Source organism: Protobothrops mucrosquamatus, unplaced genomic scaffold (genome assembly GCF_001527695.2).
Source record: "Protobothrops mucrosquamatus isolate PMUCROS unplaced genomic scaffold, P.Mucros_1.0 scaffold273, whole genome shotgun sequence".
Taxonomy (NCBI): Eukaryota; Metazoa; Chordata; class Lepidosauria; order Squamata; family Viperidae; genus Protobothrops; species Protobothrops mucrosquamatus.
This window is the reverse complement of record NW_015386618.1, coordinates 278,063-305,490: the sequence shown is the minus strand read 5'-3', so window position 1 is coordinate 305,490 and position 27,428 is coordinate 278,063. Positions and strand designations below refer to the sequence as shown.

Here is a 27,428-nt window from a genome sequence, read left to right as displayed (position 1 = left end):
TAGAAGTAAATGCCTCAAACAGATTACCCACTAACGTTGGGCCAAGAATTTAGCTGCCATTCAGTATAGAAGGTTCACAATCTATTTGACTTTCTGCCCCGAGACCCAAATGAAATACGTTTACATGCTTTTCCAAGATATCTTCCCAAAGTATTGTTTTCTTTCCCGAGCCCTGGGGTAGAGAATATTTGCTTCAAAATTAAACATCAAGACTGCCCCAATGTTACTCTTTTTTTTTTTTTTTTTTTTACTTTACAGAAATTCTGAATCATTTAAGAAAGAAAATATTTCTTTGCTTTACCTGCATTCTCCGGGCATTTTACAAGAACCATGTTTGGGGTTGCAACCCTGACGACAGATTGCTGAAAAGAGAAAAAAAATGGAGAAAATTAAAAAGAAAGGGAATGGGAGAAATAAATGTACAAAAGAACATTTCTTGCACCATGAATCCCCTGGAAAGTTTAATAGCCCAGTCAGCACTAGTAAAAAAAGAAACTGAGATTCTTCACGCCAGCAGCCTACAAAGAAGGGGTCTCAACTGCTCGGTGAAAGCTTCATTAACAAAATTACACCAGCCCAATGTTGAAAGTTCTAAAGACTTTAATGGCCTGCAGCATTTTCTGTCTCAAAGTAGTTTATACATTTATGCACCCACATATTATAGCTGCAAATCATTTGCGTAAAAGCACCTTTCACCCACTCCAACAGTGAAATGTTTGATGATTTGTAATGCACTGATAGCACCATAGCCAACACATAACAGAACAGCAACCAAGGGTCTTTCACCTGCTTTCTTAGCATTAACAAAGGAATTTATTTTTTAATGCTTGTTTGTGGGTAGGAATGTGAGACGTAGCAGACTCAGAAAGGGATCGTTTTCAAATCCAACAAAATTGTATCTAACTTTGAGGAAAGAAGTGCATGCCAGAGGTAGGTAAGGCCAAAAAGCAAGCAGGCATGGTCATTCCACTATCTTACACATTCACAGATTCCCCGTACTCTTCTTGCAGGTGTGCAACAATGTGGTCCCCAAAGGTTTTCAAGCGGGAGCCACCTGGCAAGCCTAAATGACAGGTGCAGGTATCAGGGTACAGGCCATTTTTATCAGAGGTCTCAGCATAGAGGGAGTCCCTGTCCAATTGCAAAGGCAACAAGTGTAGACCTCAAAGAGCTTCTCACAAGGATTTCTTAAAAAGCAAAACTAGAGAAGGGGGAGGGCAGGCCAACTTGTGGAAGTCTCATGGGCAAAACATTCTTAAATTGATACCCCAATATTACTGCCCTGGTTAGTAGCAGCAGCTCAGGTAGCAATCTTTCCCCATCATTCTGCTACCTGCTCCTCTGTTTTGGCAATCTGAGGGATCCTCTCTTTTGGCAATCTGTTTTGGCAATATGATCGCCTAGGACTGTGCTGTACAAAGTTAAACAGTCCACAATATGAGATATAGTTGGCTTTTTAAACAGAGGATATGTTTGATTACAACTCATGATACCTTCATGCTGAATAGTATTATTTAGGCATCCCCAGGCATTGGGGACTGGTGGCCACTTCTGGAATGTAGAGGACATCCTGTGGGTGCTTGCTAGACGTTGGCTACTGGGATGAGGTTCATCCATTTGCAAAATGGCTGATGTAGAGGGTATAATCCCTAATTATGATCCTACCTGATACCAATTGAAGCCCCTCTTTAACAGAATCCCCCATTTACTACTGTCCTTCAAGGAAGGGAGGAAAACTACCATTTTTAATTTCTAAAATAAAATGAGGTCTATTAGGCCTCAGATGCGTTCTTGGACATAAAGAAGCTTACGTTTTGTTTTGCAGCTCAATACGTATATAATTTTTAAAAAATATTCAAAAAAAAACCACAATCACTCTTTCTCGCTCACTTACTGACTCACACATACAGCCCAGGAGGACAGGGGGATTGACCTATATTAAGCCAGGATCTGCAAACATAGTACTACCTCTAAGAGGCCATGTTAGACCAAGTCATATGAGGTACTGGATGGAAGTCAGAACTCACAAAATAATCATGCATTATTAAACTAAAAACAAACACAGCTTGGGAGGTCTCCTGGATATATCACTAGCTGAGAAAGCTTAGGCAGCAATGTTGAGGAGTTTTGTTTTGTTTTGCCAGCTGCAGCTTTCCCTGGAGAAGTCAGTTATTCATGCACTGGTGGTGTCCAAGCTGGATTGCTGTAACACAGCTTTTATGCTGTTCAAATCCTTTCAGACCCTTCTTCACTGGTAGGGAATGTAACTGTTCAAGGATGGCTGTATCAGTAGGCTAAAGAGGTTGGCTCATGTGATATCTGCATTGTGGGCAATGCAGATATCACATGATGGGCAAGTACATTTACTGATCTAATCTGCTTTTCAAACAAGTTAAACTGGTATCATCATTACAGCTTACAGAAGGAACATGTTCTGTTTATCTGCATCTTGTACGAAGCAGTACTTCTTTTACAAATGAAGGTGAATATACGCGTCCCAGGATAATGTTGCAGGATCCAATCTGGCTTGGTCACCAGGACCGACTCTACAGAGAAGTTCCCTGTGAATGGGCTCCAACATGCGCCCGAAAGCTTGGAAGACAAAATCTGTGGTCCTGGTGACTGACCCAGATTGGATCCTGCAGTGCTTCTTTTACCTGTTTTGATTTGTCCACCATTCAACTTCTAACCTTAATTTCTCGGATTATAAAAGAGGAAGACAATTTTTCCATTTATTTATTTTCTCTACATCCTACATAATTTTATACACTTGTGTCTCTTTTGCTTACCCTTTTCTGAACAAAAGAACCCCAAATATTCTACCTTTCTTCTTGGGCAAGTTTCCTTTGTTCATTATGTTTACTTTTTTCCAGCTGTAAATATCCTGAGTTAAACTAAATTGCATACAACATTCAAAGGTAACCTCCCCATAAAGGCATTACAGTTCTGGTAACTTAAATATGTGTTCATTCCTCCATGTTTTCCAGCATGGAATTTGCCTTTACCACAGCGATAAAAAAAATCTTGGATGTTTGTTAGAAATCTCTTGACGACATCTGTATCTTTAGTCTTCTTACTCAGTCATTACCAACTCTGACTCCATTAGCATACGTGTGAAGGTAGAACTTTTTTTTGTTAGAGTATACTACATTGGTCATTTAATTGCCTATTCCTCTATTTTAAGAATATTCTTTCAGACTTTTTGTTGTCCTTGTGTTTTAATTACCTTAAATAATTTGATATCACCCAAAATATAGACTTTGTTTACTGCTGATTTGTTCTGATCCTGTGAGCCATCTAAAGGTTTTGGACTAAAAAGGTCAGCCTAAAATATTTTAAAATAAAAAATATATTCTTACTTTGCCTAAGCTCTAGCAAAACCACTTTTCTGAGCAGATGTTTAGTTGGCCTAAAAAAATAACCTCTTTGGCCTCTAGAATTTGGGAGTGGAGGATGTACAAGAAATAGAAGATGGGTATTACAAACCTGTATTACAGTCTGGTCCCATCCAGCCTTCCAAGCAAGTTTTATTGCCATTCTGATCACAAGTATAGTGTCCAAAGAAGTCATCTCTTGGTCGACAAAGTTTGTTGCATCCAAAACCATAGTAGTGTTCATCACAGGTGACCCGGATCTGGTATTCAAAATGAGCTACGCCAGAATTTTGCTTCAAGACCTGCCACTGACGGCTTGGATTGATCATCCCAGAGTGTGATGCCTTTTCAATAATGCTATCTGCATCTGACATGAAAAAAAAGAAAGAAAAATCAGTAAGAATGAAACAGTCATTTGGGAGGACCTCTACTACAGTGTTAATTCACCCAAGTAGCCCCCCAAAAGTGAAAGATGTGGTAGTTAATGTAACAATATTGTCAAGTCCTGAAGCACCAACCTGCATTGAAGTCACCAACAGGAAACATACATTTTCATAGAAATTTGGGGCTACTTCATCCTTTGCTGTTGCTCTCCTAGTTAGCATTTCTAAGTACACTATCCATATATAATCCACTGAACTTCTTATTCCTAACATAGAATACCTCATTGCCCAATTCTGCCAGCTGTGTTGATAGCATTCTATCCATTAAATCAAACAATTATAAAGTGAACTTTATGAATCAAGAAAATGCAACTAGAAAACACGTGCTTTATGAAAAAAACTTAACTCTAAATCTGGAGCGGAAGATATGATGATCAACAATTAGGAAGGCAGCACGAGGCTGGAACAGCTTTTACAAACAAGAAGAGCCCAGCTCCCACTTATAATGTCTTGTGCTTTATTTTGATAATTCATCCAACAACCAGATAGCCTTTGCATAGCATTTATAAAGCCTTCGGGCCACATACAGTAGAAGTGTTGCAACAATCTACTTGGACTTGGAAAACCTATGCCAAAAATTTCCAGACAAACAGGTCTAAGCAAGCCTTTAAAGCAATAAGAGATGGTTGCTCACCTTCCCAAGTAACTTTTTAAAGCCAGTTATGGTATTTATCCATTTTTTTTAGGTGCCAGTTTTCAAGCTACTTTAAGCTATTATTATATACACACTTAACTGTGAGTAAGCCTGATGAATTCATAGCATTGATGTCTGTGTGGACATGTAAAAGGCTAAATTGGAAAAATGAAGGTGGAAATAATCTGACAAGATTTCTCCATGATCTCTTTGAAGGAAGGGTTGGTTTCCAGGAAACTCATCCTAGTTCTGAAAGAAAGCCCGCAACTGCTGTGGGGTATACCCAACACCTGAAAATTTCACATTAGCATGGAACATTGTTTATAGATCTGTGATATTTCACTTTGTAGTCTAGCCTTGTGACTTCAGTTATCTGACACTGCCATATGACTTGCTTGCTAGCAGTTCTGGGCTATGGCATGAAAAATTTTCAAGGCACACAAAGGTGCCTAATACACTCAGAAAAAAATGGGGAGAAAAGAAGGGAAGGGGGGGGGAATTGGCAATAATACCAAGATATAAGTAAGGTGACAGCAGGCCTAACGATAATAAAGCAAGATAGATTTAAAAGAAAAACTTCCCAGTTTCCTAAAGGTAAAATTTTTAAAAACATATTTTCTATTTTGGAATAGTAATGAAAAAGAAACTTATGAGCTTCTGGTTGTTCTCTTTCTAAAGATTATTCCTAAAGCTCCCAGGTTATTTAATATATACACAACAGATTAATTTGAAATGAATATTCTAGCTATATTATGAACCTTGGTGAGCAGATCATGGACTAAAAACATCAACAAGCATATGAATGTATTCCAAAGCCTCAAACTTAGTTAGATGATGATAGTCTTATTTAGCCTAGTTTAGTGAATTACAACTTTTCATGGCTGTCCAGGGTGTGTTATAAAATTTCTTCCAACTCAGCTGAGGATACTTCAGCTGGAAGAAACTGAACATGAACTTCTGCATGCAAATCATTTCTGAAGTTAGTCTCATTTGCAGAACAGCCATGGCAAATGTAATCCATGAAGTTATAACAAAGGACAAAAGTCAATTTAGGTATTGATGACTATGTTACTAAGCCAGCCTCCTTGTTTGATTTTATTTTTTTTATCATATAAGAGCCTCAGGGAGGATTATGTGATCCCACTTGATATTGTGGGAGAGGCTCTGCTCCATTTTTAGCCACAGTTCTATTTCCAGCATTATAGGCTGCTTTAATTATGGGCTAATAGAGGTATTAATACTTCTGAACAATTAAATGCCAATCAAGCTTTTAAACCATTGGAGTTATTGCAAGAAGAATTGCAACTGAAATATGGAATAGCAGTAAATTCTGTTAAAACTCGTCCTGATTTCACCATGTGATCCAAACACATTAGAAGCCTCCAAAACTATTATCAGCTCAGAAATGCTAAGTTAGACAATTCTAAATCTGCAGATTCTTTTTAAAATAGACAGTTAAAGAACATTGCAGAGGTAAATATTGAAATAAACAGTAAGAATATCATTAAATCTCTTTAAAATATTAGTTTAGCCAACACAAAAAATGGCATGATGGAAGTTTAAAATGACAGGGGACATTTATGCACAAGATTTGGACTTGTCCCATTAAAGACCAGTTTTGGCTGAATGCTCATATATTTTTCAAATGATTTTGGGAAAAGTAATTACACTGAAAGATACGAGTATGATTTTGAACTCTGCATTAAAAAAATGGAATTTAACATAATCGAGTTATGGATTTTCAGCAAAAAGATTCAGCAAAATATATTATTCTTTTATGACAGAAATACAGCAATTTACAATTTATCTTCAGTTACAATCTTGAACTAATAGTACATTTTCACTCCCTACTTATGAACTGGCTTTACAGGCATAGTGGAAAGACCGATAATATTATGCCATATAGTTAAGGCTTAACGCTATGTTTAAAAACCGCTTTCTGCAAGGATATCATACCTCTCTTTTGAGAACAGTTATGCTGGGAACATAGACCTAGTTACTTATTCAGCTAACAGCTTTCAAAATATTTGTTCCAGGGCACTTTGTAATGTAAATTGCACCATAAAGGCCCATTGCTGCACACTTCATTTCTCTAATAATGGAGATACCTGTAGGGCCAATTCACACGTGCATGTCAACAGATCCCTTATCAAGGGATGCAAGGAAGCATGCTGCTAGCAACTGCATGACCTCTAGGTCTGCAGAGTTAGCTTTATGTTCACATAAAGCTCTGAAGAGACAAGGGGAATGCAACTTATGTGTGTAAAATGCTCCGCCTTTGCCTCCCCCTCCCCTTCACCTTGGTATATCATAACATCATTGGGCAGTTATTAGCCACCTCACAGGAAAAAACAAGCACTCACATAACCAGCTGTGGTAGGATTTTCCACATATTCTTTACTCCTTCTCTCCCCTCCCACCTTGGCAGCTTGCAGTACCCAAAGAAAATTAGTTCAGAGATTGAGAAACCTTCCATTACTAAGCCACAGAAATGGAAGGTTAATGACTAGCAATCCAATGGCGGCAGACAGTGAAAAAAAATAAAGCCAGCCTGCCTAGAGGGAAAGCGATCTGTAGATTTTGCCACTGACCACGCTGGAATCTTACACTTTGAATCAAAATGAGAAGAGAACACCCCACCCACCCCCGAAACAATTGGACACTGATAGGAATGTAGGAAAGAGAAGGTATATATTGAGGGATTAAGGTAATAATAATAATAATAATAATAATAATAATAATAATAATAATAATAATAATAATAATAATAATAATAATAATAATAATAATAATAATAATAATAATAATAATAATAATAAAATAATTTTTGCCTAAGCTCATCACAAAATGTGTTTATGGTGTTTGGGCAAGTCAAGATCCACAGATAAAATGCTGTTTTCTTGCTTAAATGGCAGATAGTTCAGAAAGGCTAGATCATTAATTTACCTATTAATCTGGTCTGTTGTAGTGGGATGCCTGGCTATTAAGATCCTTTCAGCTTCTGATATCAAAATCCAATTTTCCAAGGGGGCGTTCTGTACTGCTAAACCAGGACACAGTTGGCAATCAATTATATTACTAGGGCAAAAAAAAGGGCTCAAGCTGTGCTGTGTAGCTTTTTTTTCTCTTTGTTAAGGTAAGCAAGTAGGCTACAGCCTCATAAGTTTGAAATAAGGAAGCTATGCCTACTCAGAGACTCATAAGGTCATTATTTATCCATCAGCATTACCATATCACATTCAATGGTTAAATCAATCCTCAAGGCCATCTTTACCCATCTAAGAGTATTCAGAAAGTGGAATACATTTTTTAAAACCAAATCAACATCCCTAGGAATCCACTTGGATTTAAAGACTATAGAGATTAGGGTAGGGAGAACCAGACAATATATTATCTTCAAAATGCTTGCTTGAATTATTAGGAAATATACTGATAATATCTAACACTATTCAGAATGCATTCTTTTAAACTGTTAGTTGACTTTCTCATTCTAACAAATTAGAGGTTCCAATCTCGCAAAAGATTCCAGACACCTGTAATTTTCTTATGTATTATCTCAGCCTTATTTAGGAAGAATTCCTGCTAACTTTCATTATGTTGCTGATGTGTCCTTTAAAAGAAGATGTTCATGATATGTTCCAAAGGAGGAATGCCTAGTCCTACAGGCTCACGTCCTTTGAAAAAAACAGCATGGAACCACCCAATGACCTTTGCTAGCTATCTTCAGACCCAGTCTTTTACAACCTACACTGGATTGCAATTCCCAGAATTCCTATGCACCATGGCTGAAACTATTTGTAGGCTAAATCCCATTATAGCCATTGTAGTTGACTTCCTAGCAGGCATCAGACTGCCTATCCTTTTAGTACATTTGACACCTCCCATCTGAAGAAAGCATTTTAAATTGTCATACATCTGTTTTTCAGAGAAAGGACTAATAAAATACCTACTTATGTACCATAACTACTCCATACCTGCCTCTAAACTTATTCTTCAAGAATAATAAACTCTTCATATGCCATATTTGGAAAGCACATCAAGGTAACACAGAGAAAGATTCCTATCGTTTTTTTGAGATCCTGGAATTCAAGACTCGCCCAGACTTGAATAAGATACTATTTGTTGTGGAGGGCTGCTGAATGTGAACCACTCAGAAAGCTTTAACTGGATGGTATTAGAAACAAGATGGTAGACTAGACAGTTATCTTCCAGATATGTTAGACTACTTCTTCCAGTAATCTATCCCAATTACTGGCTATGCAAGATAAGTGCTCAGAACTGAAATATAATTGAGAAAATTTGCTCTTTAATCTGACATTAATAGGGCTTCTGGACTCTAGCTTTAGGGAACAGCATTCTAAAATTTTCCACAAAATATTTAACACTTCAATTAGGAAAGATGAATGTATTGTTATCCAGACTAAATATTGTTTCTCCAAAAGCAATTTAGAATGGTTCAGTTACATTAATTAATCTACCTCATTCTTTTAAAACACATGTAAATTATGAATCAATTGCCATTGCAGTATTCTTTCTAATCTATTCATCATAAGGTTCTATGACACCTAATAAAATTTTGCAATAGCAGATAAACAATGTAATATTGAAAGGAGGAAGTTTGCATTGCATTGCATGGCCACCATTGTGATCAATTATGCAATACCAGATCTACTGCAAATTGACTCATGAATTAAGTGCAAAGCTCCATCTCGACGTGGTCAAACATGCTTTTCAGAAAAAGGATTTTAAGTAACTTTTTTGGGGGGGGGAGATGGGGGGGTTGGTGAAAAACTTCACTTCCAGAATGTTCAAACAAATAAAGGATTCATTGTGAAGCTTCAGACATTCTGTTTCATGAAATAAAGATGAGATCTATTCAAAGCAGAGATAGTACAAGATGCAGAATGAAAAGAATTAGGCTTTTCTAGCAAACAAGACCTTCTTTCAAATGCAGAGTTTCTCCAATAGAGTCAATGTATCACCTATATGAGAGTCACTTCTCTTTCATATGTTGTTTATGCTTTTATGCCAGGGCCAATCTTGTATTTTCTAGTTTCAGTGTCCACAAAATATACTTGCTTCTGTAATGGAAGTGTTCTTCATCTTTTCCTTGCAATGCAGAAGAGAACATCCAACCAATGATGAAACCTTCACCATTGTAAGATATACCATGAGTAAATGTTAGCGGGCAAGTTTCTCTGGAGGAGAACTTTCACAACAATTTTGGGAAGAAGATGATTAAGATAGATAGAAATGAGGCCTATAGCCCTGCACAATGAACTCATTGTTAAACTGCTCTCCTCCTCCCTCTAAAAAGGGGATCCAAAAAGAACTAGAATCCAACTTAGTGCTAACAGTAAGAGCAGGCATACACGTGATTTAAAAATGGAAGACGGGTGTTGGTGGCAGCGGACATCTGCCTAAGTCAGCAAGACCTAGGAAGTCATTTGCTTCTATCTCCAAATCAAGATGCAACGTTAGCAAGCGTTAGAACCCCTTGTTGCTTCAAATATGAAGGAAGGATCTCCAAAACTTCATCTCTTCCTTGAATTGGACTTGAGCCATCTCTGAAAAGCCAGAATGACTGCAGATGTTACTCATTTATCTCTGCAATATATGTCACCTATTTAGGTGACATATATGCTACCAATTTTCCTCTAGTCCATACATAGGACTTCATCTGAGTTTCCTGACATAGTATCATGCTGTGGGCCAAATGAAAACATACTCATAAAGTACTAAGCACATGACATAAAAATTGTGTGGAAGCAATGTGCACAGAGAAAGTACTATAGCAACAATAGTCACTTATAGGAAAATCAGCACTTATGAGTTCGCCAGGGAAAATTAAGGAGGATTGTGCAGGTACATTTCTCTAAAACAGGGGTGGGAATGATGGGCCCTTTTATGATTTGTGGATGCTGGCTCAAGAATTCTGGGAGTTGACGTCCACAAGTCATAAAGGGGCCATCATTCCTCATCCCCATGCTCTAAAAGAAAACTAGTGGGACATATATGGTTTCAATGCACTCATGAATTCAAATGTTCTTATATGCTGGGGTATTCCACAGATTTTGCCAACTTCCTTTCTGTATGGTTTGAATTCCAATGAGAAATGGAATAGTGGCTGATGAAAAACATTCATAATCCCATGGGCCAGAATGATTGAACCAATGCTCCAGGGCTTATGTCAAGCTTAGAGAGTGCAGGGTGATTTTTTTGGCCCCACTGGTCAAAGGATATGCCTGGGTTTTTGTCCAATATCTGCTCCCAAGAAGAAGGGACAGACAATTGAGTAGGCTTTCACAACATAGTTGATCTTGATTGTTAGTTATGTTTAATTCTTCATGGCAGACAGCCTTTTATGCCTAAACTCAGGGGAGTTTCAGATGCATTCCTTCCCTCAGCTCCATCCTTTTTCAGATTTCTCACCTGAGATCAAAAGCTTGACTAGGTCCCTAATTATTTTGCTGGAGAAAACCTGCCATTCCTATCTCATTATCTCATGGCTTTTATATCTGCTACTTAGGTCCCTACCTCTACTAGCAGCTTCATCCCTAGGGAAGACAGATATTCTCAAGTGGCACATCTGTAAGTTTCTGTCATGGCAGAAAAAGGACTTTTTCTGTCATGGCAGAAAAAGCATTGATATCCTACACCAAGTTATAAACTACATTCAAAGACAAGGTTGATAGAAGACATCTAGTTTCCCTCATTCCTTGACAAGATCCTGACTGTATCAAGAAAGAAGGCCATTTCGAGGAAATAATTGCTGATTTTTCAGTGATAGGGTCTCTGGATTCAGGGGCTCTGCTACAACACCTACTTGTTAGTTGTTTTGTTGGCTTATTTTATTTGCTGGATACTTTATCTATCCTGTCCTTTATCCCTGCTTCCTTTTTCTTATTTCATTTTCTCTCTCTCCTACCTTTTCTCCAAAATGTTATTATATTTCCAGGTTTCCCTCTCTTCTCAATTACAGTACAGACTCCTGTTCAGGCAGGCTGGCTAGCAAATGTTCACGTTATAGTCTAGTGCAGGGGTATCAAACTCGCAACGTCACGTGATGTGTCACGACGTATCGTGACTTTTTTTGCCATTTCTGGCAATGGGGTGGGCACGGTTTCGCTATGATGCATCCGGCCCGCGGGCGGCAGTTTGATACCCCTGGTCTAGTGCTACCATCCACAGTTGTTCTAGGAAGGATCTTCAGAGCCACATGGGGCAAACTGGATCAATCAATCCCAGTAGATTTCCACAAGTACTTCCTATACTTGCTTCAAAATCTTTTCAACTTGTTCGAAAGGAAATATCTGGGCAATTTTTCTGCCCAGTTTTTTCTTACTAATGCTCATTATGAGCCATGCAACAATAGATCAGAAGTCCAGATGTGCTTCTCTTGGAAGATAAATTATCTTTCCCTAATGTAGCAGGTTTCTTCTCATTCAACCTGGGACCACCATGGGAAGGGGAAAAAAATCTTTCTGTCATCCTTTATCTGGTCAATCTAGTGACATGGGTATTCCCTGATATTGACCTCACCCAAAATTTGGTCCAAGATTAGAGATATTCTACAATGTTCTCTTTAAGAGGGTATCATCAGATGCATTGTGAGATCATAGCAGGCTAATTGGGAATTCTAGGAGCTGTACTCTCAGTGCATCCAGAAGATTCCTAGTGTATGTCCATCAGCTTTCCCTTTTCCACAGGTGCACGCTATTCCGATTAAGATATACATGGCAACTTTGCCACAGCATGGTGAAGGGTCGCATTTTTTGTAATGCCATCCTAAGTGCCTACTCTTAAACAATTCCAGGGAAGGAAATAAAAAGGGGGAAATGTATACTTACTAGCACTGTCATTGCTGTAATCCCAGGCTTCAACCAGTAATGTGTAGGATCTCTGCAAAGATAGTAATAAGGATCAGTTATTTTTGTAAGACACATTTATTCTACTATTGTCCTAGGTTTTATAAAGCACCTTCTAAAAACCGTTGAGCTGCTTTCTTTAAATTGTGACTTGCCAGTAAACATAAATAGTCAATAGATTATAGCTGAAACAAAGGTGATCCTCTTGCAGCTGCTTAAGCTGCCTTATCCTTCCTGGTTCAAGCAATTTAAGGTGAAAAGTCTCATCTTTGTCATCACTAATGCATCTTACATACTTAGGCAAGAAGTTACCATCCCTTACCCGGCCAGGGTTTTGTTGTTATGCTATATAAAACATGCTGCAAGGAGAAAGCAGCCCTGAGAGAGAGGGAGATTTTTTTTTTTTAAAAAAAAATAATAATAATAAAAAACCCAAACATTTTACAAATATCAATGTTTCCCATTCAGAAAGCCAGCCATGGCTGCTAGAATTGCACTGTCAAGGTTCAGAGCCATAATCTCTAGAGATTCAGTTTTTCAGCACCTCTTTGAACACTTTGTCTAGGGCAAAGCCATCACTGCTCCCACAAGGATCAGGTAACGAAAGAAAGGAGAGAGCAGATGAATTCGGAAAGGGAGGGGGAGGGGGGAAAGAGAGGGAGAAATGTATAAAGCAGCCATGAAAGGGGTAGGGAAAGGAATAGAAGGGTATTCTCTCCTTGTTCAAAACCTACCTGGAGGAAAACTTTAAAAATGGGAGAACTGGTGGCAACTGCATGCTTATAAACCCATTAAGATGCCCTGTGAGATCTAAATGCCAGGAGTCATTGCTGTATACAAGACAAACAGATTTAGGCTGGAAGGATGCCAGTTGCTCTAGCTAAGCCACTTTCTCTTTAACCTTGAATCGAAACAGAAATTTAAAAACTCAAGAGAGCAGAGGGATATAATCTGGTGCTTCCTCAGGTTTTGAACGCTGACCTCCCTGTTGGTTGTAGTTAAGAGACCCAGCAGCAAGGTACAGTAGGACCTGTAACCCGAATCAACTAGAGGGCAGTAGGTGCCATCTTCTTTTGTCCATTCTACACCCAATTTTTAAATTTATCCCGCCTTTACTGCTTTATAGGTACCTCAAAGCAGCAAACATATGTAATAATGCTCCTTTCTCCTCAACAATTCTGTGAGATGGGTTGGGCTGAGAGAGAGTGACTGCCCAAAGTCACTTAGCTGGCTTTCATGTCTAAGGTGGGACTAGAACTCATAGGCTCCTGGTTTTTAGGCCAGCACTTTAACCATTATACCAAACTGGCTCGCTCAGAACTCCGCAAAGAATGAATGGTGTTTGAGTCAGAATGCTTAGATAAGTTGGACTGCAGGAGTTGAGCAGTAAAATGTCAAGTAAGATTACATTGCCTAAAACAGGGGTAGGCAACCTTGGCTCTTTTATGACTCATGGACTCCTGAGCATAGCTGGCTCAGGAATTCTGGGAGTTGACGTCCATGAGTCATAAAAGAGCCAAGGTTGCCTACCCCTGGCCTAAGACGACCATTATAATCGGTATAACATATGAAATGAAGGTTACCATAAGTACTTCCTATGAAAGCTGAACATTGCTTATTACCCTTGCCAAACTGTAAAATGCCAGGACATCCCAAATTATTGCAAGTGGCACAGTTGGCTGGAAGGTATTATTCCAGGCCATAGAAACTTTTTAAAACGTCTTTATTAAAAATGACATCCAAACCTCAGAGATAGCTAACACATTTAAATGAAAACCAATCCAAACAACATGGAAGAGTGAGCAAACTTTCACATTCTCCAGAACATTTCTTTGAGTATTATCTCCATGTTGAAAGTTCTGGATGGATTTAAAATTTTTCTACCCTTATTGGCCACAACAAACTTTTCAATCAAAAATGTGGGAACCATTTTAGTGCTTAAAAGTTTTTGCATTTACAACAAATAATACAAACGTGGTCTTTACACACAAAGAAAAAAAAAGGCTTTATTTCTCACATAACTCTGCCAACAGATTAAGAGTCTGCCAAATATTAAAGAGACCAGGTGCAATTATTAGGTCACCATAATTTTGAGAAACACAGGAGAGAGAAGTCAAAAGATTTTTGGGCAACCAAAAAGAACATTGTAACTCCTAAGGCTTACATTTGCCTTATGTTTATTAACTGCTCTACATTTGCTAGCAATCCACTTAAAAGACCAGTGGGAAGGAATTAAAAACTACCTGAAACAAACAGCTTCTTTGAGATAAAACAACCACTGTTATATACACAAAGCTGACTTTTTCTAAACACAAGGCAAACTAATTGCTCTCGACTTTGCTTTGCATTCAGTCTCTGAACGAGAGAAAAAGTTTAGTTTTTCTTTTCTTTTTCTTTTTTTAAAGGTACAGCCTTGGACTGCAGCCTAAATATGCTTCATATTGAAAGCAGACAAGGATTCCATTTCGTTCACTGATAACTGTGGGAAAATGCTTCCAAAAGCATGCAAAGTTGGGCAAGCAGAGACTTGTGCCCCATCTTGCAATGATTGGCCGATTTCTTTTTCTTTTACAGCACTCATATTTCATTATTACTCTATTACAGGCTTTTTCCTGAGTCACAACTAAGCACGAACAATCTTAAAAAAAAAGAAAGAAAGACTGAAGTACCTTATTCATATCATTCCTTCTCTACCACCACCACTACCACCTCAATCCATAGATATCGGAAACCCAAGATGCCAGTGTCAGAATGTAAATATACATTAAACTTCATGGGCAAGCAGTTTTACCTGCCAAGGCACCCTTCTTCCTTGGATTAATTGCAGCAACATTCAGGCTCTATCAGTGCAGAGAGGCACAACATGTTAGAGCAAGCTGGAAGCATACCACACATACAAAAAACAAAACAAAAAAACAAAGAGCCAATTACGGCCTCTCATGCTACCTCTAGTTAAGAGGATGTTTTCACTGCTGGCTTGCACAATCATTTCAGAAGATACCCTCCTCAAACAGTTCCTGCTCCTTTTAGCGTTTTTGGCCAGCATGTTTCACTCCAGGAGTGTATTGCTACACGGGCTACTGTTGTTATACTAACCACACCACATTTTAATGCCGCCGTAGCAAGTTTTAGTTTGCTTGCATGCTCAGTTCAAGAGAGTCACTTTCTTGGCATCGTTTTATCCCTTGATTTTTCTTTAATCTGGAATGATAGTGGCCCCTTTGCATTTCTATCAGGCAAAAGATCTTTTAACTTGCAGCCCAAATGCAAGAGTTTTAGAATGGCCATTCATTGCATGTAGTTGGCAAAAGCATGGAGGGGGGGGGAAAGTCACCTGGCCTGGTGAAAGTCTAATTTTTGCACAATTTTTTACAATTAGCACAGAAGCCTGACTCCCATGTCCCATGTTTGTTCGGCCTGATCCATTTCAGTTGTCAGGGGCAAGGAAATCTCCCATAGTACCCAACTGGAGATTTCTGCTTTAAAAGTCATGCGCCACCAAGACATTAGAGAGTTAATAGGTGTGCATCAATCCCCACTCTATAGATCAACAATTAAGATAGCCAAGGAATGCAGGCATACAGCACAGAGGCTTAATTTTTCCCATGCCATGTCTGACCTTTGCACATCTTTGAATAAATACAACAGTCAGACACAAGGAATTCCACATCTTGAACCTTATCCCATCAAGTCAAGGTACTAGGCAACAAGTAGGCAGGCAGCTACAAGAGAAAGTCACATCCAGTTCCCAAGTGCAACTCTATCCTTGGACAGCCAGAGACAAAGAGGCCTCCATACAATTACAGGAAAAGAAAACCATGTATGCCTGAAGTTTAGGCTTGGGAATGACGGAAAAAACCCTCTATGGCTTATTCAGAATCAAAAACACAAAGCAGGCCCCCAAGGCATGTAATATGAGTCTTCAGAAAGAAAGGAATTGGCTCACACTACAGGCCAGTTCTCATCAGGGAGTCACACTGTGTCTAGCCACTACTATTTCAGCCTTACCAGGAGAGGATGATGTGATGATTAAGTTGCCCCACCAGTAACCATTCTATAAATCAGAGGTCCCCCAACCTTTTGGGCACCAGGGACTGGTTCCGTGGAGAGAGGGTTTTCCGCGGACCGGAGGGAGCGTGGTTTTGTGTGCTGCCTGCATCTCGTGGATGGGGCTTTGCTTGTTTGTGCGGCCCGGTTGCTGGCATGCTGCGTCCCGGTACTGGTCCACGGACCAGGGGTTGGGGACCCCTGCTATAAATGTCAGAGATAAGGCAAGGGAAAGTCTCCTTCTCTAAATTCATTGTTTTCCTTGAGGTCTAGAAAAGGGGTCCCAACCTCCGGACAGTGGACCGGTACCGGGCTGTGGCATGCCAGCAGCCAGTCTGCATGAACAAGCAAAGCCCCATCCGTGGGATGCAGGCAGCACACAAAACCACACACTCTCTGGTCCCCGGAAAAACCTGGAACTGGTCCCTGGTGCCCAAAAGGTTGGGGACCTCTGGTCTGGAATATATTGGGAGAGCCTATTGTCAAGCATGCCCACATCTACATCCCAGACACAAGCTTATCATTGATCACATTTCTCCTGATAATAAGAAGTAAAACTTAATATATGTAAAGGCCAGGTAATATCTGTAAAAGCCAGTCCTTTCTTGGTTCTCTGCTGAGAGACTTTGCTCTTCCTGCGCAAACACTATTTTGTCCCCTCTACACAGTTTGCCAGCCATCCCAATGCAGCCCCTTTCACACAGATATTCTTTCAGCAATCAAGACTGCTGTCCAAGGCTATCTCTAGTTGGGACGTACTGACAGAGGAGACTTGCAATCCTGGTCATTACCTAAAAAAGCTTGCTCTCAGCTCCCGAGAGCAAACAATGTTGCTACAAAGAGACTCCAGGTGACAATATGAACACAATCATAGAGATTAGATGATTTGCCACTGCCTTCTTCCATTTTTAAAAAAATATCTTAGTCTAGTTTACAGCCTGGAGATTTCCTAGCAGTTTTCTATCCAATATTCACCAGTACTGACGCTGTTTAGCTTCCGACAACAGCCTCCAGCTGCCCTGGGCTGTGATTCTGGATCAGTGTAAATGTGTAAGGTTACTACTCAGAATTTGTAACCCAAAATTTCTAGAACTTGCCCATTACCTACTTCTGGTTTACAAATCTTCCTGGGCTGCTGCAGCATATCACAGTTTGAGTGACAACAGTTTTGATATTTGTTTAAACTGGGGCAGGCCTTTTATGTGCTGGCATCCAATGAAAATGCATACTTGTTAGGTTCCCACGGCCATAAAACTGACCCCTACCTCTTCCTTCCTTAGTTAACTACACACTCCTAACCCAAGTATATAACCTCAAGAATACAATCGGATTCCCTGGGGTGAGAAAAGCTTACATCAATGGATAAAAGAGGAGGGATTTTTTTTTAAAAAAAAGACTGCAATTCAGAAAAACCTTCTGAAACAGGTGCCTCTCTCTTTCCCCAAAGAAAATTGTTTTGTCCCACTTGGAGTGGGGGGGAGAGTTGTAGTCATGATATAATATCATGACTGCATGATATAATCATGTATTCATGATATAATCAGAAATAATTAAAAGGCACAGGAATGCCTGAGCAAAACCAGAGTGTTTTAGGATGTTTGCAGGGAACATCTCCAATGCTCTCTCCTTCCTACAGCTTTTATAATGTGAAACCAAACTGCCTCTTAAGCCAACTCATCTTAGAGAAATTATATCCCCCCCAACTCCAATGTCTAAATTTGGTATATGCCTCTGTGGCCCCGGCTACATTCCACAAGCCTGGGAAAAGCAAGGATCTAAGTATGACTCCTGCCAGCAGTGGTTCTAATTCCCACGCACCTCACCCTTGTTTTGCTTTTCCCCAAAAGAACCAGAATGCCTTACTGTACTTTGTAATAGAGATTTTATCTGAAGGTCCCAGGTTCAAGTCTGGCCTCTGCGGGTTGATGCAGCAAAAATGTGAAGCCCATCTTGATATTCTAGCTCAAAGATTTATGCCTCCTCGTACATGGAGTGCCTTTTAAGTGGAAAAAATGGGATGAAAACATTTTATGCAATAAATCATACCACTTGGGTTGTCAAGACCTGACTCTGCAATGTGGGATTTTTTTTTAAAAAAAACAACCTTAAATATAATCCTTGAGAAGCTTTACTTTTTCTCAATCTTAGCCAATAGATAAGAATGCTTTCCTTTTATACTTAGTTTACACCTTCTATCTTAGTGTTGTTGCCCTCAACTTCCTTCTGCTACTTTCCAAAGGGAATTTGTAGAAAGTTGGGATCTAACAATACCCAGCCAAGTTACTAAAAACCCATTTAATTCCCTTGAACAGAAAAGTGTGATGGGATTATTTTTCTTGTTCTAAATTAGCAGTTCTCATGCCTTTTTAGCCAGAAGTCCACTGGGGTGGGCCAAACAGTGTGCCCGGTCAGATATGCTAATCCCAACTCCCCCCAGCCTTGAAAGAAAGAGCAAGACCTAGCAAACATCTCTCTTATTACAGATGCAAAATGGGAAAGGAGAAATGCTAACATGCCTGACAGCATCTAAAGGACAAAGAAGACATTTTCTTCTGTGCCAAAGGTTCCTGGTGGAAGAAAGCCCCAAAGTGGAAGTGATGCCATCATTCCAAATTAATTTCCTTCCATGCCTCTTGAAAGATTCACTGCTGATAGGGTAGAGTAAAAAAAAACACCACCACCCGTATTAGGTGCAAAATCCAGATTAATTGGCAACACTTTCCACATACATCTGGCCAGATGCAAGAAACCAGGCCAGTCCATGTGATTACTCAGAACCAAGCAAAAGCTCAGAGAGGTAGAATGGCTTATTTTGTTTTTGGGGTATCTGCTGACAGGACTCCTTTCCACATTCAGGGAAGGCAAAACTACTGGAGGAGTCTCTTCTTCTGCCCCCATCAATGCGCTGTAAAAAGGCCCGGTGGTTTATGAATGAAGGAAATAACCATCTGGTTGCAGAACTGAATTAGATGGCTTGAGAGATTTTTGGCCAATACCATTAAGAGAAAAGGGAACCTTTATGGCCCTGAAGACTACACAGGTCCATTTCTTCCATACATCTGAGAATATGGGCATCTTTTTCTGCCACTCAACACACTCCGTTTCATCCAGATAGCTTTTAAAATATTCAAAGTGTTTCCACCAGCTGTGGAAAATGAGTATTTATCGCCAACCAGCTAATCAGCTTGATCAGCTGTCTGGCAAGGAAGGAGGGAACTACAATGGCATTTTTTGTGGCTAAGGACCACACATGGCCAACAGATAACTTCTCTAGCTCAACTTTCTGTTCCCAAAGTAACCGAGCAAGCACATCCAACGGGTCTCAAATCAAAGCAGATTTGCTAGATTTCACTTGATTTCCTTACAACTATTGGCTTTGCTGTTTAAAAAAAAAACGATTTTATATAAATTTTATATATTTTAATGCAAATCAGTCATCTTTCTAGGATCTTTAGAACAGAAAGAAACACGCATCTGAACATTGGTGTGATTTTTAGTTCAAGATCAACAAAATAATAGAAAAACAAAAGCCTGGAAATCTGACAGCCTGCATAGCAAGACAGCTCTAGGCCCGGGCAAACTGATGGCAGTTATTTTGGGGAAAAAATCTTATTGGATGTGGACCATACTGAGTTATTCCTTTAATTCAGAGTCAGCTTTGCGTCTCCCCCCACCCCCACTTTGCAGAAGCAGCAAAGATTTGTCCCACTGCCTAAGTGCCCCCAAATACGACACCTCTTTCTTCCTCCCTCCCTCCCTCTGAAATGGAAGACACAGTGACTTCTGAATGTGCGTGCTCCGCCTGTAATGAACCAAGTCAATCAGGGCTCTGGCAAGGCTGATGGAATAATAATCACTATTATTAGGGATGTGCTGAACTTGCCATTGTGTAAAGCTAGTCCACAGTTTGTCTGGGAGCCAAAGTATGCTGAGTCTACTGTTGCTTCCTGTTGCTTGCCCTGTATTAGCATTATTTTTGGACTGGCCCCATTATATTCAATAATCCTCTCTGCAGTCAGCATGGCCACGCTATTGTCACTGCTTAATATTAGCCACCAGTGCTGTCTGGGTGGTCAGGGTACAATATTCTGAGGACTAAAATGATGTTTTAAAAGGGGGGGGGAGAGAATTGAGGGAGAGGGGGAGAACATATAATTTTGGTACCTTCTCTTTAACCAGATATTCTCCGAAAAAGACTTCATCTGCTGGCCAGGGGGTGGGGCTGAGATTTTTTTTTTTAAAAAAAGGTAAGAAAACTGATAACTTTATTTCTGTTTGCATCTACCTTCTTCCAAGCATGCTGGGCTGCCAGTGACTAGTTTAAACTTCACCACTGAGATTATCTGCTATTCTCAGCGTTTAGCTTCACTACCTGCTTAAAACACAGCTTTGATTATTCAATGCCCTAGTTAGGACAGGGTGACAAGGTTAATAGGCAGAATACCTAGCAGTCAGCCAAGCAAAAACTTAAAGAGTTGCACCCAGTAAGCCTCAAACAGAGAGAAAAGGAGAGAAAGAAGAGGTAGTGGTTTCTTGTGTTCTCCATAAGAAAACCATGCAAAAGATTGGGGCATTTACTTAGGCTAATTTATCCATTTCATAACATGTTGGACCATTTGCATGGCATGATTCAATTTCTCCACTACATCTTACTTTAGCTTTCTTTTGGCACTTTCTCATTCCACCCAGTTCATTTCCAATGCAATCTCATATTACAATAAGGCACTTAACTACTCAGTCTAAGTCTTCTAACCTCAGCATGATGAGCGTAATATCACTGGTGGAATATTGCACTTTTTTAAAACAACAACCACCCAAAAAAAACCCCTGCTGTGTTCTTTCTAACAGCAGAGGTTGCTCATGTTCTTATCCAAGAGCAAAAGCTGATGGACTTTCAGCCTGATCAGAAGTGACCCAAAGCATTTATTTGCTAGTGTACATAAATGCATAACCTACGTTGATTTTTGAAGAAACAGTCCAATCTTCTACCAGAATTGGGTTCTCTTTAAAACTGTATACTTATTTACCTACAGTGGGCCTTTGTTTTTGCTGCATGAGGATCTGGGAATAAACAAATCAGTTCTTGTTTTAAAAATGCATACATTCCAAGTTAAACACATGGGCAAAGAGTGTAAAAAAAAAATTCAATCAGATTATAAAGCATTGCACATTGTGGGTTACCAACCTCGCCCAATGAGCTGCAATCCAACACGGATGAAGTGTTTGAAAAGTAACCAACTCCATGCAAACAATTACCTGCTCCACTGTAGCCTCTCATTAAAAATAACGAGTATTTTCACAGTCTTTCCCACGATGTACTCAGTGCTTTTAGTGCATGTAGGTTTGCTCAACATTGCTTAATTCTATGCTCGGTGCTGCAAATTTCACTTTCAGAAAGTTACTTTAAGTGGAGTGACTGGTCTTGCAAAGTCTGAATGGGAAAGCATTCACAAGCTCAGAGATAATCTGATAGCTTTTCTTTTTCCTTCCTCCTTAGGGTCAGAGGCCCTTTTGATAGACCAGACAAAAGGCTTTTAGGAGGACTGACTACAAATAAAAGCCTAGCATAACTCAGCAAAATGATAGTTTTCCTCAACAACAGATTCTGAAGGAATCTTACCACTTGCAAGCTACTTTCAAGAATCTTTGGAAATGATCAGCTGGCCTGCTTCCAAGGTTTTTCCAACCCAAAAGTTCATGCAAGCATCAGACATTTTAAAACTTCTATCTTAAACTTTTTTCAGCGACCAGCCAAAGTACTTTAGCACTCCATTCCAAATCCAACAGGCTGATACACTTTATACATCAGCAAATTCTTCAGGGATAAAAAGGGACGGTTTCAAGCTCTGAGGAATATATTTTAGAAAAGCCAAAAAAACTCCTGGGACACAGAGAGAGATGGGGACCCTCTCCTTGTAACAAAACGCAAACTTTTAATGCTCCACCTCATTTAATAAATAATGGCTGCTTCTTTCAATGGATCAATGCAATTCAAATATTGGAGTAGATAAATCTACTTATGCATTGGATGGAGGTCTTTAAACAAGTGCATTCTAAGGAATAAGAGCTAAGAATAGGGTCTCTTTAGAGACTAAGCATCCTTGTGAGATTTTATCATTACAGAGACTGCTCCTTGGCTGAAGTGTTGGTTAAGCTTTCTAAATTCCATTTTTTTTCCAGCTTAATTTTAGCCATGATTGCAGGTGTGGTATTCTGGATGGCTCCCTTTATTTCCTTCCTGCTGATTTGCTGTCCTGTTTCCTAGCAACTAATTCAAATCTCCAATCTCTTAAAAGGAAATTTACAGCCCTCTGTACCCACAATCATTACTCATCCAGTTCACATCAAAATCCACACCAAGCAATGGGAAGTTTTAACAACCAAATTTCAAACCTACTTCCTGATCACCCTTTAAAATGAACCCTGTTTTGCTTCACTCAAAGAAAACAAGGATTCTATTCTGTGTGGCTTATTGGGGGGGGGGGGAGTGGTAGACATATTGCTGTGTCACGCAATATTATTGCAGCAAGTGTAGTTTCTGAAAAGACCACAGGGAGATACATTTTTAGTAAATAGAAGATGCAAGATTTTGTTAAAAACAAGCTAGAGAGGCTTCCCACAACATTACTTAAAGCAATAGCAAGTCATACTTATATGTCTCAATTAACCAGTGGAACAACCTGCCTCCAGAAGCGGTGAATGCGCCAATACTGGAAGTTTTTAAGAAGAAACTGGACAGCCATTTGTCCGAAATGGTATAGCGTTTCCTGCCTGAGCAGGAGGTTGGACTAGATGACCTCTGAGGTCCCTTCCAACTTTATCATTATTATTATTATTATTAAGCATTGGCTTCCACCAACTTTCAAAGACCTGCCCAGTTTGTTACAGGCTAGGAAGTTTACCCACGCATCATCAAAAAGAAAGCAATAACTGTTCTATGAGTAACAGAGTAGACACCTAACCCAAGTCTCAAGAACAACTTCCTTGGTTAACAAGTTTAGAATTGTGCAAGTTAGGCCATGGATTGCCTTTGTAGCTCAATATCCCAAAACATGCCTGCAGATGACTTGGCCATGCCTAACACTTAGCGAACAAGAGGTAGCATGAGGCCTGAAGCACGCCTGCAGAAGACAGGTAACAACAAAAGTGAGAGCTGTGATAGGAAAACAAATACGCCCAGCTAGATGGATGAAAGGGAGGAAAAAAGCACCACGCCTCAGGAGCACTAGAGGAAAACACAAACTCTGTCCACGCTGTAGAAACTAGCTTTAATTTGAATCAGATTTCTGATTCAGAAATGTTTTGCCAACCCTAAATCGATTTTGGTGTGTCTTTTTATCTGCATATACTGTCCACCATAATGCTTAGGTAAGAAATGCTTTATCTGGCAAATTAAAAAATAAACAGCTAGTGCTTTTAGAAACAGACCTACTAAGGAGCCTGGTGAGACAAAGGGCTTACTATAAGATTAAGTCGTGCCTAATTCAAAATGCTTCCTAGAAAAGGTAGGCTGGTGTTTCTGAATGAGTTGGAAAGAAAAGCACATGGCCATGCTGGAACATAAAGAGAGGCAGACAAGTGCATTTTACTTTTAAATAATCTCCACTTTCTTTCCAGATCAAAGGTTCAATTTTTATAGTGATTTATCTGGAAGTAAGCTCCACTGACCTCAGTCAGACTTGGTTCCAAATATAGACAGGGATTGTGCTATAAGTTATATGTGGGGCTGTATTCTACCAAATTTCCTAGAACAAACCATTTTCAATCCTTGCTCCCTTTTGCAAAAGTGCAAGTCACTGTTTGGTAATGAGGCAGAAACAATTTGTTTTACAACACCTGAGACAGGTTTCCTAACAAGGCATCCTCAACAGACTTCCCTCAATTTAAAGAGAAAAAGTCTGAATTTTTAATAAAAATGTGGTAATACCTGACCACTGTCAAACACCACCCTTCAAAAAATGTACCCCTTTGATGGCATGGTTGGCATGGCTTTATATTATTCCCAGTAAAATTCAACCCCTAGGCTTATACAGCCCTGAATAGAGAACATTTTTGTACTTAGTCACATCTTTTTAAGTACATGCAGTTGGTTTCAATCCCTTCCTTCCCACCCACCCCCCAAAAAAAACAAAGAAAAAAAGTTGGGAGGGGGAAAACGCTGAGAAAAATGAGTGAGCTGAAAATTTTTTACTACACAGGCAGACAGGAGGCAGTACAACAGCATTTGGCAAATTCTGCTCGGAACTACTAGAGAAGAAGAGGCGGTGGCTTGGGCATCCCTCCCATTGATTCCTCCACAGTCTCCAATTTAGTAATCTGAGCCAATAAGAAAACACAATCTTGTGTCTGAGACCTCAGTGTTGCATCTCTTCCAAAGAACCAATGGGAAGGGGGGGGGACCCTCTTCAAGGCGAGGCAGATCCTCTTCAGGATTTCAAAGTAACCAGGACATACTCCTTGAAACCACTCGCAAGGTACAACCGTTCAGCATCTTCAACAAGGATGTTAGATGAAACCCACATGTTTGGCCCAAGTTGTTGCTGTTTTGTTTCATTTTAAAATACTGTTCAGCTTTGGCCCTGAGCAAAAGATAGCATATTCTGAAATAGATTAATCAACATCCTCAACTGCAAAGAAGCTTCATCAAGAACAAGTGATATATGCATAAGGTACAGATGGATTCATCACTTATTTAAGGACTGGATTATTTACAGCCAATATTACTTCTTGGGCCTGCTCCAAAAGTTAAAGTTCAAACCTTCCCCAATGTAAATCCTTGTGTTTTAGAATAGATATCCATCCCACTTAACCTCAAAGAACCCATGATTCCAGGAGAGAGAGATTTTTTTGCCTGGCCAGCAGCAATGGTGGCTTGCAAGGGGAGATCAGAAGATTGCAAGGTGGGTCTCTGGCTTTCATCCGGCTTTATAAGCATTCAAGATTCTTTGAGAAGATGGCACTGCAAAGAGCTCCAATGAGTACCAGGGAGAATACAGAGAAGCCTTTAGGGAGGACTCCCCAAGCATGCCCTTTTCTGGCAAGCTACATTTCACCCAGGGACCAGGAGAGGCATTGCCCCTCCCTTTTTTTTCTGGGCACAAGAACTAATTGGGAAGAAAAATAAAATCGGTAACATGAACTTGTGACCTTTGTAATTCTCAAGGAAACTGGTGCATATTTTCAAAGAGCGTAGAGCAAATGCAGAGAGAGTACATTTATACTTCAGGTGGCACAAGCTACCTGAACCTCCTATTTCTCTTAAACAAAATCGGACCAAGCAGTAGAGGTCTCTAGCCTAGGAAGGTTTGTGCATGCTTGCCAAATCCTTGTTCTTTGGCTGGACAGAAAAGAGAAAGGGAAGCCAAGAACTCCACCAAGAATACTGAAGGCAGCCAGCACTTTACACACACACATACACACAAAATGTGGCAGGATGCCTTAAGTGCTTCACTCACCGGCCAGGCAAAACTGAAAGGGAGGACAATCCGGTTCCTTTCCTTATTCCGGCTGTATCTTAAATTAAAGGTATTCCCACCGATGACGGGGGTAGATCCAAATCCAAAACTGCAAGCGCCCTCAGCAGAAACGCGGGACTGATACTCCTTCAGGCAAACTTTGAAATAGGTATCACATTCATCTCTGGTGCATTTTTTATCAATTGGGTTTCGGGTCCCATCACAACAATTTCCATTTTGCAATTCGCCGTTTATATTTTGCATGGATATGATCTCAAACTCGAACTGGCCTGATGTTAGAGTCACCTGTTAAGAAAGACCCTCCCCACAAAAGGGAGAGGAACAGAGTTTTAGCACACAGGTTGTAAAAAGAAACAGATTTCTTCTATTCTTCCTCTAAAGTACCAAGTAAGCTATGAAAACTAAAATCACAAATGTATTTCTTCCTTCTTAACCCACCCCCCCCCAAAAAAGAAGAAGCAAGAAAGGAAATTCTAAAAAATCAGAGTTGGGAAGGGGTGTCATGCTGTGGTCTCTGGAAGGAACAACATTAAAAAACCATCTCTTTGAGTCAGTAATAGCAACCCGTACACAGGGCAAAACAAATCCAGTTCTAATCTAGCCACTACAGCCATAGGATTGTAAGTCACTTTGCAATCAGCTCTTTAAAAAAAAAAAAAAAAAAAAGCAGAACTCCTGTAGGAAAAAGTGAAATGGAGCAATCTTTGGAAAGTTTGGTGTAATTAGATAAATCTGCGAAGAGGGCGGGGCAGTTTCTTTAGAAATTATCTCCGGCTGTTCGAACTGGAGAGATACGTTGAATTAAAGCGTTTTTTACATGAAAACGGGGGGGAAAAAAAAAACCTGGGGTTTGTAAAGCACGAGGTTCACCGGAGTCCTAAAGAACCTCCTTTTCTCCCCCCTCCCGTTTGCTCCATTTTCGTTGTGCAAAATTAAGCACGCCAGTGATATCGCTGAAGAAAGAAAGAGACCCGAGATGCGTTTGTAAGTTATTCTTTAAAAAAAAAAAAAAAAAAGCAAACTCTTAATTTACAGCGGGAAGAGAGATGTGCAACGTACCTTTACTCGCAAGCATAACAGCGCAAGAAAAAGACTTAGGGAAAACTCCGTGAGCTGCGGTCTCTTTGATAAAAGCATGCCTCTTTCCTGCAGAGTCCCCTTCGCTCAGAGACGCTTCCCAAGGTGCCGCTGCTGTGGCAGCCGCTGTCCGGCTCTAATATACTCCCCGAATCGAAGTACGCACGGGTGGAAGACAACACCACTTTTCAAAAGCTTTTCAATAGCGCCCCAATCTTCAATGCAAAGCAGCCCAGCCTCCTTTTATTCTCCTTGGCCTCCCTCTCCCCCCCCCGGCTTTGCTTTCTTGTTTTTTTTTTTTTTTTTAAATATATATATAACTAGCGATGGTTATTTCTGGTCCCTTTCTGCCCCCCTTCTCCGCCTCTCTTTCTTTGCAGATCACTTGCCACCTCTCGATCGAGGCCACACAATAACCCGGGCGAGCCCCCCTCCCCACCCCCCGCGACACGCACATAGACGACACCCAAAGACGACAACAACAGCAGCAAAAAAAAAAAAAAAAAAAA

At 39.9% G+C, this 27,428-nt stretch overlaps 1 protein-coding gene across 1 annotated transcript in view; it reads right to left on the bottom strand.

The window, feature by feature from the left end:
• The window catches only part of JAG1 (jagged canonical Notch ligand 1), a 56,882-nt gene extending 29,717 nt beyond the window's left edge, over positions 1-27,165 (bottom strand). The window contains exons 1-5 of the mRNA XM_015814669.1: positions 26,902-27,165; positions 25,822-26,127; positions 12,302-12,353; positions 3,487-3,741; positions 302-362 (exon numbers count right to left, since the gene is read on the bottom strand). Coding sequence (XP_015670155.1) covers positions 302-362; positions 3,487-3,741; positions 12,302-12,353; positions 25,822-26,127; positions 26,902-26,979 — 752 coding nt within the window. The 5' untranslated portion in view covers positions 26,980-27,165. The remainder of the gene's footprint in view (positions 1-301; positions 363-3,486; positions 3,742-12,301; positions 12,354-25,821; positions 26,128-26,901) is intronic.
• Positions 27,166-27,428: the final 263 nt, after the last annotated feature.